The sequence below is a fragment of the Cygnus olor genome, chromosome 3 (assembly GCF_009769625.2).
Source record: "Cygnus olor isolate bCygOlo1 chromosome 3, bCygOlo1.pri.v2, whole genome shotgun sequence".
Taxonomy (NCBI): domain Eukaryota; kingdom Metazoa; phylum Chordata; class Aves; order Anseriformes; family Anatidae; genus Cygnus; species Cygnus olor.
In genome coordinates, this window is record NC_049171.1 from 57,396,963 (window position 1) to 57,413,845 (window position 16,883).

At 40.2% G+C, this 16,883-nt stretch overlaps 1 protein-coding gene across 4 annotated transcripts in view; it reads right to left on the reverse strand.

Moving 5' to 3' along the window:
- PTPRK (protein tyrosine phosphatase receptor type K) overlaps positions 1-16,883 on the reverse strand; it is a 418,105-nt gene that overhangs the window by 1,489 nt on the left and 399,733 nt on the right. For all 4 annotated transcript variants that reach the window (XM_040551725.1, XM_040551724.1, XM_040551727.1 and 1 more), the window contains 8 exons: positions 16,021-16,175; positions 14,805-14,940; positions 12,779-12,928; positions 11,959-12,132; positions 8,087-8,218; positions 7,732-7,857; positions 3,887-4,050; positions 2,399-2,534 (listed from right to left, as the gene is read on the reverse strand). In XM_040551725.1, the coding sequence (XP_040407659.1) occupies positions 2,399-2,534; positions 3,887-4,050; positions 7,732-7,857; positions 8,087-8,218; positions 11,959-12,132; positions 12,779-12,928; positions 14,805-14,940; positions 16,021-16,175 (1,173 nt within the window). The remainder of the gene's footprint in view (positions 1-2,398; positions 2,535-3,886; positions 4,051-7,731; positions 7,858-8,086; positions 8,219-11,958; positions 12,133-12,778; positions 12,929-14,804; positions 14,941-16,020; positions 16,176-16,883) is intronic.

The window sequence follows — 16,883 nt, forward strand, 5'->3', positions numbered from 1 at the left end:
AAAGTTAAAATCAAGATTCTAAAGCCTTAAACAGCAGCAATATCTACAAACAAGAATACATTTTGCCAACTACTATGCAACTTTAACTTCAAGCTTGATGTGCTTGGGTTTTCTTTTTTTTCTTTTTTTTTTTCCTCTATTACACAAGCATATTACCACCTCTGATTTAAAAACTCCCCCTAACCAACAAAGTGGAAAAAAACCCTGACCATGAAATGCAATGATTTGCTTCTCTGATTTTTTCAGCTTCTGAACTGGTTATTGAACATGAAAAGTTCTCCTATCAGCCAGAGCATTCTTGCAGTGAAGCAGCTCAACTCTGATACACCATTTATATTTAAGTTAGCTGATATTTAGCAGGTAACTACTGCCTGCTGCCTGGATGGCTGGGGAATATTGAACTATGACACCAAGCTCCGCTGGGCGCTCGCTCAGCCCACTTTTTCAGTAGTAATGATGTAAGGTACAGGAGATGAGAATGCACATTTAAAAGAGAAGTTAAAGCTCAGAAGTTCATCGTGCTTAGTGTTTCCCTTTAACAATCCTTCTGTTCAGAGCCAGTACTTGTGGAGAGGGAGGGGGAAGGAGAGAGGAGAAGGCAGTGAGAAGAAAAAACAAGGAAATAAATCCAATCCGTATTGTCCTCACAACAAAACAAACCTGCTTTTGTGATTTATTTTTGTTTGCAAAGTAAGCCAGTGTGATCCATTAGCAGGAAGTGGTGGGGATATCTTAAAGGTTTTATTGTGCTGCTCTTTTTTGTTATCTGATCATGCTGCTGAATGTAGGGCACATGACAATGTTGTATATTGGTTTTCCTGGTTTGTTTTCTAACTAGCGACTCAACAGCTGCTGCTGTTCAAGAGTTCTGAATAAAAACCCACACAGCACAGAAACACGTAACTACGGAAATTCAGTACCTGCAGATGAAAGCTACAGTGGAATTCAGGACTATTCTAAAACTAAATATAAGTTTTCAGATCATTTATCAGAAACATACACAATCTACCTTGGCCTCTCTTTACAGTGACACAAGTAATTTTCCATGTGATCAAACCTGTTTTCCTCACAGCAGTGAACTGAAATCCAGGCAGCAATTCAATGTGTTGTGTCTGAGAAGTCTATAGCACTGCAGATTGTGAAGTATTTGCAGCTAAACCAGCAACACCTAGACCAATGCTATTGCTGCTGCAATATGTTCTAGCTGTTAATATGTTAACCATTTTTTAATTTATGCAGTAGCAATGGATGGAAGTGATACACAATAATTAAGCAAATTGTGCCATGGAAGCCACTTGATACTAAACAAACACTGACACCTGGAAAAAGGGCAGTGTGAGAAAATGCAGCTACAGCCATTTTGCTCAATATGCAAGTTCACAAGGTCAGAAGCAATTTTCAGGATGCATAAACTGCAAAACATTTTTAATTTCAATTGGCATCCCTGAATTTCATGCTGTAGGCAGCCATCTGGCTGAAAAGTGACACTGGCTGCTGGCAGTGTGAGAGTCAAATGGCAGAAGCACCCAAACACTGTCTAACCTGCTTTCACATTCATCTACAAGGAAGAAAAAAAATCCACTTGGGAGAAGAAGGAATTTTTAAAGCACTTTCCACGATGTTCAGTTTTGGTGACTCAAGTGATGACATGGACAGACATGCTGTATGCACACACATTCATCAAAATAGTGAAGGTTGTTTTGAGTTCTGGCAATGTACATAGAAATATTTTTTCATCTTGTGGTTTTGCCAATTCAGGCTTCTATTGTTTATGTACTAATTTCCAAACACAAGATTCAATAGTCTTTGATTTTAAAGTTGAGGTATCATTTTGACTACTATAAATCTGAGTAACAAACATTACCATTATTCAGTATAGCTTCCAAAACAGCAGTTGTTATTAAGAAGTAAAACATGACAATCTCCATTACAGCTGATTCCTACCAAGAAGAAATATTTTGCTCTGTGAAATTTCAGGATGGTTTGTGTGAGCACAACATGCCACAACTTCTCTTCAAATAGACCAGGTTATTTTGAGAGATTAAAGTTCACACTGTTAAATGAAAGCGTTTTTTATGAAAATAAGAGTACCACTAAAAGATGAGTAGCATAAATGCTTAGCCCGGCCTCTCACGGTGCTGACTAGTGTGTACATAACAACAAATTTCCAACACAAGATGTAACGTTTCCCAACCTTATGCTCATGCTAAGAATCAGACCAGCCTCCGCTCAATATATGCTACAATGGGAGGCCAAAATCCAGGTCCCTTTCTTCTTTTAGCTGAAGTCCCACAAAGGTTGCTCTGTTTTATGGACACAGGACTGAGAGAACAGCTCACACAATAAGAGCCTCCAGCTCCCCAGCCATTTGCAGTAACCCTGATGGACTTGTGCTTACCGGAGTTTCTACCATGTTGGGTTTACTGTTCCTCAAAGTCTTCACAGCATGGAAGACATCAACCACATTCTGCCTTTTTACCATCTCAACCACAATGCCGATGGCACAGAACATCCCACTCCGGCCACCACCGTTTCTGTATGCAAGGAGAAGAGATGATTAAATGTCACTAGGGCATAACAGAGAATCCAATACAAACTTCTGTTCTTTCGCTCGGTAAGCATGAGCAACTCCCACAAGGAGACTAGGTTTTAGCAATCATTTTTGCAGCTCCAGTGGGTTTGGTCTGAGACACTTGGTGTTTCTGATCTTGCTCTCAATAACTTGAATTCTGCCCTTGCAGCCCACCATGCCACCCAGCTTATAGCCCAGTTTAAAGAGACATTAGAAATTAAAAAACAAGCTCAATGACAAGTACAATGTTTTCCATTTACTTCTGGAAGGAGACTCATTTAAATTATCTTAGAGTATGAGGGTTATCTAGCCAGAGTAATGCCAAGGCATCATTGATTTGGTATCTTGTTGACCTTTGGGGGCACTTCTGAACTATTTTAATCTTCACTTCAAAGAAATTCAGGTATGTGCTTTTCCTTGTTAAGTTTAAATTAGCCACAAAGTTCCATGTATACTGAGGAGGGGCAGGCAGAAAGGGGCTACAAGGTAATTCTGAACATATACACAGAAGCCTTTTTTTAAAAAAGGAGAAATGTGTAATGTAATTTCTAAGATTTAAACTCTATATTTAAATATCTAGGAAATATAAATATAGATACAAATATAAGTACAAATGTAAATATAAAGGAAAGAGATTGATCATCCTCTGCTGACGGAGAAAAAGACACTGCCTTTTTAAAACCCCCAAACCATTTCTTTTTTTTAGATGAAATTTTACTGGTAATACATTTAATGAACTGAGCACTCTTTTTAGAATATTAGACTACTCAGATAAGTAGCCAGTGGTCATTTACCAACAGTATTTTTAGGATCATGTTACAGAACTTTTATCACATTTCTTATATCCATACCTTTCAGTCTAAACACCTCAAAATATAGTAGGCAATAAAAAAAAAAAGGCAATACAAGATATACAAGACGTACACAAAAAATAATTTGGCATTCGGCACTCAGCATAAAATACTTCCTTACCACAAAAACTCAAACTGTACAGAAGAAATTCATCTGTAAATATTTTCCACTTGAAAAACTTGCTATTATGTACAGAGGAGACAATACACAGTATCACTGTAGTATCATATCTAAAATACTCATAATCACGGTACTTTGACCCGATACAAACCTGAAAGTTGACCAACGGCTGGCCTAGAGTGCCAGTGATATATTTTATTTTTCTTTTATTTTTAAGCAAAAAGGACACAAGAATAAGCACACAAGAATATGGCCTTTAGAGTATCGGTTGAATTTAAAACATGAACCAATTTAAAAGCACTTATTTGAAGAGTAGCAACTGACTTTCTCAAAATTACTCACAGGCAATGAATGATGGTCCGGCCTTCCCCTTCTTCGCATTCCTCTTGCCATTTTTCAACCTGGAGGATTAACTTTAAGAAGGATCTCTTGGAAGCTGGTACATCTCTGTGAGAAGCCCATCCCAAATACTGGAACTGTTGCACCATCAGATAGCCCTCTTGCGGCTGAGAGAAATCAAAGAGGTTTAGTTCAATAGGGCACGCTTACATTTTGGTTTAGAAAACCAAAATATAAAACTAATATGATACCTAAGTGTTTATACTGTGGACAGATTACAACATGTATACATTGCATGATAGGTCTTTAGTTAATTCATACTCCTTGGGCTCAACAAAGATTTAAAAAAAAGGGAGAAAAGGTTAAAAAAGTAACTATATTGAATATAACTTCAAGTTTATCAATCAGTATTGCAACCTATCCTGACTAAATGTCCAAATTCCCTAGATTCTGCCTGTCAAGAAGTTTCACTCTTAGCACCAGTAATGAACAAAAAAACATTTGTTAAATTTTGAGACCTACAGAAACAAAGAGGCATACCTTTGGCTCAGTTTCAAACTTTCCCATACATGAATTGACCCCATTAGAAATAAACAAGTAATATTGGTGTGCAAATATGACCTTTTTCCTTGAATTACGTCTTCCCTTTTTGCCACACTATTATAATCATTGCTGTTAGTCTCTGAGCCTTCCATGTGTTAGATGCTACATGGGAAGAGTTTTGAATAGAATTAAGATGACAAGAAAGGCCTCAATTATTGGAAAAATAAATAGTCTGCTCAGTTTCTTGGAGCCAAGGCAGGTGAAAAGGAATATGAATGTGGATTTTGGAAAAGGAAGAATAGTGCAAAGAGAATAAGAAGAACAGAGCACCCCAGAAGGCTGTGCCGCCATTCAGAGGGACCTTGACAGGCTGAAGGGTTGTGCTGAGAGGTACCTCATGAAGTTCAACAATGGCAAGTGCAGGGACCTGCACCTAGGGAGGAATAACCCCAAGCACCAGTACAGGCTGGTGGCTGACCCGCTGAAGCACAGCTCTGCAGAGAAGGACCTGGGGGTCCTGCTGGACAGAAGGCTGACCACGAGTCAGCAATGTCCCATTGTGGCCAAGAAGGCCAACGGTATCCTGGGGTGCATTAGGAAGAGCGTTGCCAGCAGGTCAAAGGAGGTGATCCTCCCCCTCTGCTCAGCCCTGGTGAGGCCACACCTGGAGTACTGCATCCAGTTCAGGGCTCCCCAGTACAAGAGGGACATTGAGCTACTGGAATGAGTCCAGACGAGGGCTAATAGGATGATCAGAGGACTGGAGCATCTGTCATATGAGGACAGCCTGAGAGAACTGGGCCTGTTTAGCCTGGAAAAGAGAAGACTGAGGGGAGACCTCATAAATGTGTATAAATATCTGAGGGGAGGGTGTTGAGAGGATGGAGTTGGTCTCTCTTCAGTTGTGCTCAGCGAGAGGATGAGAGGCATTGGCACAAACTGAAGCACAGGAGGTTCCAGCTGAATATGAGGGGGCACTTCTTTACTGTGAGGGTGACAGAGCACTGACACAGGTTGCCCAGAGAGGCTATGGAGTCTCTTTCTCTGGAGATATTCAAAAGCTGCCTGGATGCCATCCTGCGCAATGTGCTCTAGGTGATCCTGCTCAGCAGGGGGTTGGACTAGATGATCTTCAGAGGGCCCTTCCAACCCTGGCCATTCTGTGATATTCAGAAATAAGATGTAAAGGCAAAATGCACAGGAAACGAAGAGAAGTAGAGGAGTAGAAAATCAAACCACAGTAAAAAAGAAATGGAAAAAGTGAAAATAAGAAAAGGACCCACCCCCCCCCCCAAAAAGGAAATCTCAGCATACAACAAAAAAATGCTGTAGTGTAATATTTACCAGTGTGCCCCACACCTCTGCTTCCTGTAGTTTCCAAACAATGTATGAAGAGCTGAAAATGTTTTTCTTAACTCTGAATATAAGCAAAATAAAGGGTTTGGATAAAATACTAACCACATGCAAACTGATCTCTGTACTTGGAAAAAACCAGTGTGACCAAAATGATGATGATAAATAATTCTTTATATACACAGTAATCTGTGCCTTGCTCACAGCTATTCTTCTACAGCCAACATGTCTTCACTAAGGGCAGATCATGCCTGACAAATCTGGTGGACTTCTATGATGGTGTTACAGCATTGGTGGATAAGGGAAGAGCAACTGACATCATCTACCTGGACTTGAGCAAAGCATTTGACACTGTCTTGCACAATATCCTTGTCTCTAAATTGGAGAGACGTGGATTTGATGGATGGACCACTTGGTGGGTAAGGAATTTGCTGGATGGTGACACTCAAAGAGTTGCAGTCAATGGTCCAATGTCCAAGTGGAGATCAGTGAAAAGTGGTGTTCCTCAGGAGTCGGTATTTGGACTGATGTGGTTTAACATCTTTGTCGGTGACATGGACAGTGGAATTGAGTGCACCCTCAGCAATTCTGCTAATGACACCAAGCCAAGCTGTGTGGTGCAGTCAACACACTGGAGGGAAGGGATGCCATCCAGAAGGACCTGGACAGGCTTGAGAAGTGGGCCTGTGTGAAGCTCATGAGGTTCAACAAGGCCAAGCGCAAGGTCCTGCACCTGGGTTGGGGAAATCCCAAGCACAAATACAGGCTGGGCAGAGGATGGATTGAGAGCAGCCCTGAGGAGAAGGGATGTGGTCCTTCAAGGACGTAGTCAAGCATCGCTCATTTGTGGGAAGTAGAGATTAATTTCTTTCCTCTGCACTTCCGCACAGCCTATACTTGTTTTGTTTTGTTTTTTTTTCCTTTTCCCCCTCGCTTCTCCCCTTTCCCTTTTTTCCCTTTAGTTAAATTGTTTAATTAATAATAACCTTTCCTTAATAATTATTTTTTCATTTTAATTAAATTATCCTTATCTCAACCCGTGAGTTGCTCTTTCCTTTACTTCTTACCCTCCTCTTCTAAGGAGGGGGAGTGAGAGAGCGGTTGTGGTGGAGTTCAGCTGCCTAGCACAGTAAAAACCACCACAGGTGGTCACTATCTAATATTAGATGGTGGCCTGCTCAGTATTAGATAAAAGATAAGAAGTAGTAATGGTAAGTTAACTAGGCATTGCTGGTTAACTGCATAGACAACTGCATCATGTGCATCTGTAACTCTTTACCTGTACGCAACATTAGTAAGTAATTTATAGAGGTGAGCTAGAGGAAGATACACTGTGACAAACAGGGCTAGAGAAGATGCTGTGACAGTGTGAAACAATTTGGGACAGCAAAAAGGCAAGATGGTGCAATGCACGAAAGAACTGACGAGAAAGCAAGACTGGCATTGGTACTGAAGTCAAGAAAAGGTGACAAATTTAGGTCAAAGCACAGTGGTGCAGAGTCCTTCAGAAGAACTTTCAGAGTCTTTTCACACCTCACTTTGTAGGGTGTGTGGTTCTTGTACCTCAAACCAAGAAGGTGATGGTGATAGAACCACCCTGAGTGCTGCATTTTCTGATTCAGGACAGAAAAGGTTGTATAAAATTTATGAACTAAATGCCTGTCGCTGTATGTTTCTTATGTGGATACCTCTTTCACTGCACATCAAACAAACACAATCCTTCTCATACTTCTACTCATCAGGAAGAACGTTACAGAACAACTATCACTCACCATTCTCTCTGCTTAATGTGCAGCTGTAGAAAAGTCCTGGAAGCTAGCATTAGATTGTGATGCTTGATTCTTTTCTGGGTGATGTCTTAAGAACATTAACATTTGATTACTATTCAAAATTAAAAACCATAAGAGCCCAGAGTGTTAACGACAGTTACATATTGTTATGATAATACTTACTCTTGTTAGATTGCATATCCTGAAAATTCGGTTTATTACATCACAGTCCATTGAACAGGACATGCATTCTACTTGGATGGGACCGTACCGCAGAATCCCTTCTTCAGGCCAGTATTGTGGGCAGCCCTGTGCCAGAGCAAAATGGGTACAGTTAAATGTTTAGTTACAATATGAGCATTGTCTTGCTCCACTGCAGACATCACACCTAGCTTTTACCAGTTTTAATTAGTTGCTGTAAAGCAGAGCCACAGAATACCTGTAAAATAACTGCACTGCTCTACATTTTGATCATGTAATGGATCCAGAGCAATTAAAGTACATGACAGCGTATGGAAAACTCAAGCCCCAAACTAACCTGTGCTAAGTCGACCTCATTTAACATCACAAGAGAAGTACAGCCGTAGTCATACACTAATCTCCAGAAATCTTTCACAGTGTTTGGTAAAGGATGTTGCGTGACAATGAAAGCTGCTGGCTGCCTGTAGCTCTGCAAAGGCAAATGATTTTATTAGCATTGGTAGAGGAAGTACTTCATAACTTCCACTCAAACTCTGCAACAGAAATAAAGTATAAATAGAACAAAGCTGTGACATCAATTACAGCAGATTTCACTGAAGCTGATGTTAAAAATAACATTGCTGCTTCTAGTAAGAACAAAGAGGCTGCTCTGCTCAGGTCTGCTATCTCCTGTTATGGGCCATGTCTTCCTGCAGTTCAGAGGTGCAGATGGAACTGAAGGGGCTCTGCCAGACTGTTCTGAGCTGAAGCTTGGTCCATGCCACTCCAGGCACTGTGCCATGGAGACCCAGCAGAAAACTTGCTCTCTATTTTGCAGAGATGGTCGCAGAGGACTCAGGTCACCCTGTTCACACCAAGCCGCATGAGAGCTCGGAAGCTGACCTGGAGACTAAGCTCAGCCCCAAGTCCTGTTTCAGTGCCACAACCATAGATCACCTACTTTCTTCTTACATGGTTCAGAGTCCTTATTGTTCACTAAGGAGTTTGCTCCAAGAATATCTCAAGCAAACTTTCACAGAAGAAATCCCCAAAGCAGCAGCAAACTAAAACCTTTTAACTCCTCTGCAAGAAAACTCTTCACATTTTGTTTTCCATAGACAGCACTGCTAGTTTGAAAGAAGACTCCAGCAACAAGAGCCAGAGAGGAGTGAAGCAGAGCATTGCCCTACAGTGTACTAGGACTCAATGCCAAGCTGGTGGCAACTTTTACTGGACTTCAGTACTGACCTTCAGAGTTACTGGGGCTAATTTCCACCAGAAAGCAGAGGCCAAACAGCAAAATACTACTTGCAGAAGATTCCGTTTTCTGTGTGCTGCATTATATACAAGTGCAAATAGGGGTTCCAGACCTGCACAGGTTGCCTCAGATACAAGTAGAGGCAGAGGGGCTAAGCCTCTGCAGTACAGGAATTACTAGCAGCAAACACAAGAGGAGAGAACAGAAGTTTTTTGCAGATGATCTGCAACTATGCACGTTTAGCTCTGCAGTGAAGGAATACAGATATGAACTGGCAAGGAAGCAACAACAGGTTAATCTGAGAAACAGAGTAAAATGGTGAATACTCTTGTAGGCGTATGGGAATTTAAGTGGCCAATCTGAAGACAAGGTACTGGGACTGCTGTTTGCAATGCAGAGATCCCCACACTAAGTGTTTAGCACCTGTGCACTCTTTTACTGAAATAAGTAGATTAAGTTAGCCTAGCAAAGAGACCTGGTAGGGTAGCTAAACCACTTCTGGTATGTGAGCTTGCTTGCTTGCAGGTTGACATGAGGGATCTTCATATGCAATGTATTAACATGCCCTCAAAGAGCACAGTTTGAGGCCCAGAAGGGAAAATAAAACTTTTTTTTTTTCTCCATTCTACTTACTGTAAATTGTGAAGATCACATATTCATTTTTTCATATTCATAATCAATACCTTTAGCATCAGTACTCATTTGACAACAGAACAAGGAGGGTGGCATTTTTTTCCCTATTGTTCGCTATCTTTTCATAATGTGTGAAGCACATAGAAGAAGCAGCATGGACACGCAGCCTGTGTCCTACTTCCTCAATTTGCCCAAGAAGCAAATGGGAACATCACCTGTCAATTCTTCCCTTATATTTTTAAGAAATAAAACATGTACTAGAGGATCTTTTTCTAGCCCTTTTCCCCATCATTTCTGGTCTTTCCAGAGACAAGAGAATATACTGAGATTAAGATGACGACATTTTTAAAAAGAGCAGGCAGGATACCTGCTATCACTCTGGGAAGCAGACAACTTTTTTTGTGGGAACACAGGGACAAGTAAATGCAGAAAGTCGAAAGCCTTTGTTTCTGTTTTGCTAGGAAAGTCTCCTTTCCTTTCCCACAGCAGCGGGGTCCCCCTCTCCAAATAAATCAGCATTAAAAGTCAGAAGAAAAAAGAGCATGAAAAAATTCTATTATCCAAAGTTTTAACCCTGTTCTTAAAGCCTTGTTATATGTCTTCATTGTAATGTGTTGCTTTTCCGCTGTTTTTTTCCCCCTTTATTACTATCTTTTCTGTCTGTCCTTACTTGCTTCTGATTGCTTATCCATTACTACATTGCTTGGTTTCTATCTGCCTGCCACACACTGTTACACACTTGGATTCCTTCTGCCATACAGCCTTTTTGTCTTCATTGTCTTACTTTCTCCCCATATCACGCTCCTCTACACAGCTGTGTTCGTTGGTCCCTATCACATCAATTTTATCCAGGTGCTTAATGTAATTTTAACTGCAATTCTAAACGATTTTGGTTACTACCAAAATCCTACTCACTACTCAAATTCATCCATTCAGCCCCTATGACACTCTAATGGATTGGTCTCACACATGCTAGTCCTCTATTTTTCTGGCACAATAGCTAATTGTGAGATTAGGAACTGCATCTTGCTAGCAGATAAACATTTCCTGCACTAGCTCAGGCAGAGCTCCAGGACAATAACCACTCAGTCCTGATGATTTTTGTTGCTATTTACCATTTTATTCCAGCATCTTTTCTTGACACCACAGTTTCTGACTAATTCATTTTTGAGAAAGTGAGATGTTCTGAAAACCAGGCCACTTATTTATGTATTTACTGTAAAAGTGGCTTTAGGGGCCTAACTTTGGAAATGCTATGGCAGGCACAGGCAGGTATCTGACAGCACATGTGCTGAACTATTTTATCTACCAGACACTGTAAGCAGGTTCACCTCCATTCTTCCCATCAATCAGCTTTTTCCCCAACGGTACTTCTGTCGCTCAAACTTCAATGATCTTTAAAGATCTGCAACTCAAAATACAAACAACATAAAACTACCCTATCCCCACACATGCCAAAGAAACATTTCGTTCTTCTTTCTGTCTCTCCTGCCCCAAGGTACATAGGCTTTCTCAAAAATAGCAATAGTAACCTCATGCTTTTGTGTCCAAAGAGGGGCATCGAAGCTGGTGAAGGGTCTAGAGAACAAGTCTTATGAGGAACAGCTGAGGGAACTGGGGTTGTTCAGCTTGGAGAAAAGAAGGCTCAGGGGAGACCTTATTGTACTTTACAGTTACCTTAAAGGAGGTTGTAGCAAGGTGGGGATCAGGTTCTTCTCCCAAGCACTAAGTGATAAGACAAGGGGATATGGCCTCAAGTTGCACCAGGGGAGGTTTAAGTTGGCTATTAGGAGAAATTACTTTACTGACAGGATTGTGTGGCATTAGAATATGCTGCCCAGGGAAGTGTTTGAATCACTGTTCCTGGAGGTCTTCAAGAAGCATGTAGACGTAGAACTTAGTAGCATGGTTTAGGTGGTGGACTTGTCAGTACTAGGTTAAAGGTTGGATTAGAAGACCTTACAGGTCTTTTCCAACCTCAATGATTCTATGATTCTGTGCTCAGGTAGGTAATATTTACTTGAAGACAAACAGCAGATTTTTGATATGCTGCTGGGATTTGGAGGGCTGGAGACTAGAGCTTTATGTAATGTTCTTGAAAAGGAGAGCTTTCCAGTTGGTCTCATAAGGGTGCAAATGACTAACTATAACAAAACTTCTGAACCAGCAATGCAAGCTAGTGGGGTTTCCTACCCGTTCCCCCACCTTTCTTTGTTAGGGCTGTTTTGCTGGGCACTATAGTACGAAAAAATTACCCTTTCTTAAACCAGCAAGTGTTCTCTCTCATATTACACAGCTTTTCATGGCACACTATGCAGACAAAGGAGATAGTCTCTTACGTCCATAAGAGCAGCATTGATATAGTTGCTGCTCTCCCCATCAATAGTGATTAAGAAAGGGAGACATCTGTCAGGTGGCAGCATATCCATGAAGCGGTTCTTGTCATGGTTCCTTGGCAAGCAGGCTATACTGCAGTCCTCGGCTTGCAGGCGAGGGGTGACAGAATTCAGGGTCTAAGGGAGAGAGGACACTGGCTTTAGCACGTTGACCTGACAGACATCGTTCTCAAGAGTCTCCAAGTTATTAATTTAAAATATTGCAATGTGGGAAAACATGAAGCATTAGCAAACAGACATTAGACATTAGCAAATAAATAAACAAATCCTCTTTGTTTGATGGGTGCAAAAATACATTAGCAAATAAGAGCTCCTATTTGTTTGATTATTGTGTTGGAGCTTTTGGAGGGCATTAAACTGCAGGTGTAACAGGTGCTTCACATATCATTGAACAGCTTCCACATGACACCATCCCCTCCAAAAGGAATAAAACAAAGAGGATCCTCTGGAGCCCAAACAAGCTATGCCTTAGCTGTGCAAATGCAAACTAAAGCTCTCTTTGGTTCCTAATCAGTGCTCTTCACTCCAGACAGGTACTTACTGAAATTTTATTTAAAGAGGGGTACTTCATATTTAAAACAACTTTGTAAAGCACATAAAGGTGTATTTTATTTTGTGGGATACAAGTAAGGAATAAAGTATTATAAATGTGATTAAAAAACAACAACAACAACAACAAATCTTTCCATTAAAATAAATTAAATGTATCCAGAGGTAAAAAAAAAAAATAGTGTCACACAGAGTTAGTAGGAACTGCAAATACCTGAAACTCATCTTTGAGATGCGAAGAGTTTGTCTGAGAGTCTATTCTAATCATATCAAAATAAGCAGCTTTGAATTCGCAGACAGGAATGGCAGTTTCCCCACACAGGCAAGCTTCTAGAATGGCATCATGAATAAAGATGTACTGCTCCTACCAAATTAGGCAAAGAAACAAAAATTATTGTTATTGAAAAACAACCAATCTTTCCCTCCTTTAGGAAAAACAGATCTTCTGCATACTGTAAAACTCAGTCAAGGTAGTGTCTGTCCATCAATCCATTAAATATTGCTTTAGTACAAACACACTCTTGCCATAATTGGGATGCAGTTAACAAGGATGTTTTCTTCAGAACTAGTTTATCATCAGTATAAGTTAAAAGCACAGACACAGCAACTGGGGGAGGGGGAGGGCAGAGTGTCAGTTTTCTTGTGGTGCTTGTGGGTTTCTGTATGTATGCCACTGACTTGCTGGCTTTACTTTTTTTTTTTTTTTCTCCCCCCCCCCAAAAAAAGCTTTCAGTCTTGTAATACTAGCAGAAAGTGTAAATTGCTTCAAGAACTACCTGTGATTAGCAAGCTAATTCTCCTTGTGTGTGTATGCAAGCTAGTACACCAATTGCCTAGTAGCTGGGCAAGTCATATCTCAATAGGAACAGCGTTTCTTTCTATTATTATTTTTTTCTGGCTTTCTTGAGAAATCCTGAGTCCTAGACAACTGCATTCCTATTTCACTCAGGCTTTCTATCAATTTTTACACAGCACCTACACTATTTATTCACCTGAAGAGTTACTAATAGACATAAATCATGTCTATACAGCAAGGTGAGTGAAGTGATTCAGCTTTACCTAGGTCCTGTGGATAGCAATGAGGCTATCCAGCAGAAACTTTAACATGTGCCTATAACAAGAGCACATATCCAGAAAACACAGTTGTATTCTTGCTGTACAGCTTGTGCTACCTTACGCACAGCGCTATGGAGCCATTGCCGCCACTGCTGTCTAGATGACCATCACAAGAACTTGCTGCAATTAGAGCTCCATTTTGCTGCCTAAGTATGAATCTCAGAAAAAAGATGAGAGGTAAGAGGCAAAAGGGAGAGGAAGACTAAGGAAAGGTAGTAAGGCTGTTAATTCACATGCAACAGCTGATTAAACTAGGATGGCTGAAGTAGTCAGACTGAAACAGTTCACTCCACACACTTTCCAAAGATTAATGGCCCTGTAGCAGGATTAGTTGATCAGGAACATTTCTTCATTCCTTAACAGCCATGTCTTGCAGCACAGAACACAAACTGCGGTGAACTACAATGATATGCATGGCTGCCAATTGCACATAGTCACATTCAACATTACAGGTGAAATAACTTCTCAGGGAGATGTCTACAGGGAGGACAGGGAGATGGTGAAGTAGTTCAGAAAACCTAGCTTAATACAGATCAATAAACCAAGTTTCTGTGGCAGCTCAGTGATAATCAGGTGGTAGAATGGGAGCTATGACACCATCACTATGGCAATGTTTTTTCTGGGGGGCTGCTGAAGGCATAATGGAAGACAAGAAGGGCAGAAAAGGAAAAAAGGCTTGGCAATGAGGTTAACAAAGCAAATAAAAGATGAGTTGAAAAGGGAGGATGAAATGTATACAAAGTTCCAGAGGTAAGCCAAATTATGGATAAAGGGGATGGAGATAGTCCAAAAATGGTGGTAACCAGCCTCAGTTTGGGATTGCTGGAATTACTGGTAGTGGAGCTTGGGAAAGAAGTGACAGATAGGCCTACTGTAAGGCCTTGCCTAACAGTCCTCTTTGCTTTCCTTTTGTTACAAAGCTAGGTGGGCACTCACTTGTATGAAGACAGAAAGAGCTGGCAGGTTTGTTGTACAACCCTGGCTCTGGGCACTGTTTGTACCGAGTATTGCCTCCCAAATGGAGATAATAACCCCTCAGCAGGTCCGCTGTATGCTCTTTGCCAAATAACAGTGAAATTCTGACCGAGCACATTTCAGAAAGCTTTGAAGGAAAACTGACGTACCTCTGTCTGTACCATGTTGATGCGACGGGACCGTAAGGCTTTCACACAGTTGTAGATATCCACAACTCCTTCTCTTTCTGCCATATCTAACATGATATCAATCACAATATAACAACCTGTGCGTCCAGCACCAGCACTAAAAAGATCAGTAAATACTGTTAGGAATAGTTCCATTAAAACAACTACAAACCCATTACTGTATTTTTACAAAGCCATTCAGTTCTTCTTCATCACAACCACTATCTAATATTTATCTTCTCTCCTTCTCTTCATAATGTCTTCTAAAACTTCTGATGTGCCCAAAACAACCATTTCCCATTAGATTTGATCCACTACATAACAGCAAAAAAAAAAAATCTGTTTTTCTCCTTTTATCACCTAGATCAGTACTTAAAGTAAAAAATAAAATAAGTTAATTAAACTTAAATCTTGAAGATAATTAAGCTCATGCACTTCAAAATATGACAGATCTTGCCCCTATTTAATAAGACTAGGGATGATTTCTAAGTGATACATTACAGTAAGAAATTAAAGTGTCCATTTTATCAGCCAAGCACTAAACCGATTTAGGCAGCACAGTATTCAGAATACTCCTGCTTGATTTGTTTTTACATCAGCACAGAGAATTTTCCACAGTGAATTTTAAAATCCGTAAAGGATAGTAACTGTCTATAGAATGTAATTAAACATTTCACAGTACTGAAAGGAAATTCTATTTGTGAAAGGACTGTGTCCCAACAACACAAACCTTGCAAAACTTGCACAGGAAACAACAATGTGTGTCTGTTGCCACTAACCTCATTCCATCTTCATTCATCTACTTGTTTACTTAGATTTAAATTAATAATCTGTTCAGACACTATATACAACACCAAGCTATCAAAGCAGCTGTATCTACACTTCTCGAATGCTGTCACAAAATTTTTGTAGGCTACCTAAAACGATAGCCTGGAGTTTAATATGCTTTAGCTGGTGCAGTTCTTGTAGGAAAAAGAAAATGTCTGGTTAGTCTATTTAGGAAAGCAATATTAGAATCTGTTTATTTCCAAAAACTGCTTTAGACAGCCAAATCCTATTGTAGTGTGAATTCAGGCAATTCAAAAAGAAAACAACAAAATCCAAATTATTTCAAAATGATGAAGGCTTCACAAGACACTATCGTAAATGATCGTATATATAGGTGTGGAAAAAATCAGTCTACTGCATCTGTACACACCTGCAATGGACAACAATAGGTCCTGCACTAGGAGGGTTAGATAATTTGACTCTCCTTATAAATGAAAGCAGGCCTGTGGCATTGTAAGGAACTCCATGATCTGGCCAGCCAGTGAAATGAAACTGTTTAACTTCACGGATTTCATTGTAGCCTCTCTGTAATACAAAGGCAAAAAAAGGTTATGAATTTCAAAGTATTTCATTGGCAAGATATCCTCTGACTCAAATAATGGATAACATTGATAGAATCTACATGCCATTTTCATCATTTCACCAATTATTTAAAGCAAAGAACATACAAAGTGTAAAGGTCTTATTGTATTTTAATTTCTGTTTTCAAGTTAATCATTCTTACTTTTGCTACTACAGTATGCTAGTTTTTGCCTCATTAGGTATTTCTTCTATACATAGATGCAATTTTTATTAATTTTCAGAAGTTTTGCTAATTAAGACAATGACCTGCAACAGACACAGGGAAGTAAAAGGACGTATCAGAAGACCACAGTTATATCACATATCTTGCATTTACAGAGTTTGTTCTTTGATTAAGTGAGATTGCCTCAGCTGCATTCGGGGCAGAGTGAATGGAGATGAATGACAGGCAGGATTCAAAACCAAGGACTTGAGCTCAGCTCAGAAGTTTGGCTACAGAGAAAAGGTGAATATGAGAGAGGGAAGGGTAGCAGTCAACATTTCTGGCAAATCTAAATCCCAGGATGGCATGCATGTTTGGATAGCCCTGATGCAACACATTACTCCCGCAGTGAGATATGGCTGCCCACACTGTGAGCCTGTTAACCAGACAGAGGGATTTCGTATCCCACAGGAACATGTGCTAGCATACTCCTTGCTACCAGGGAACAA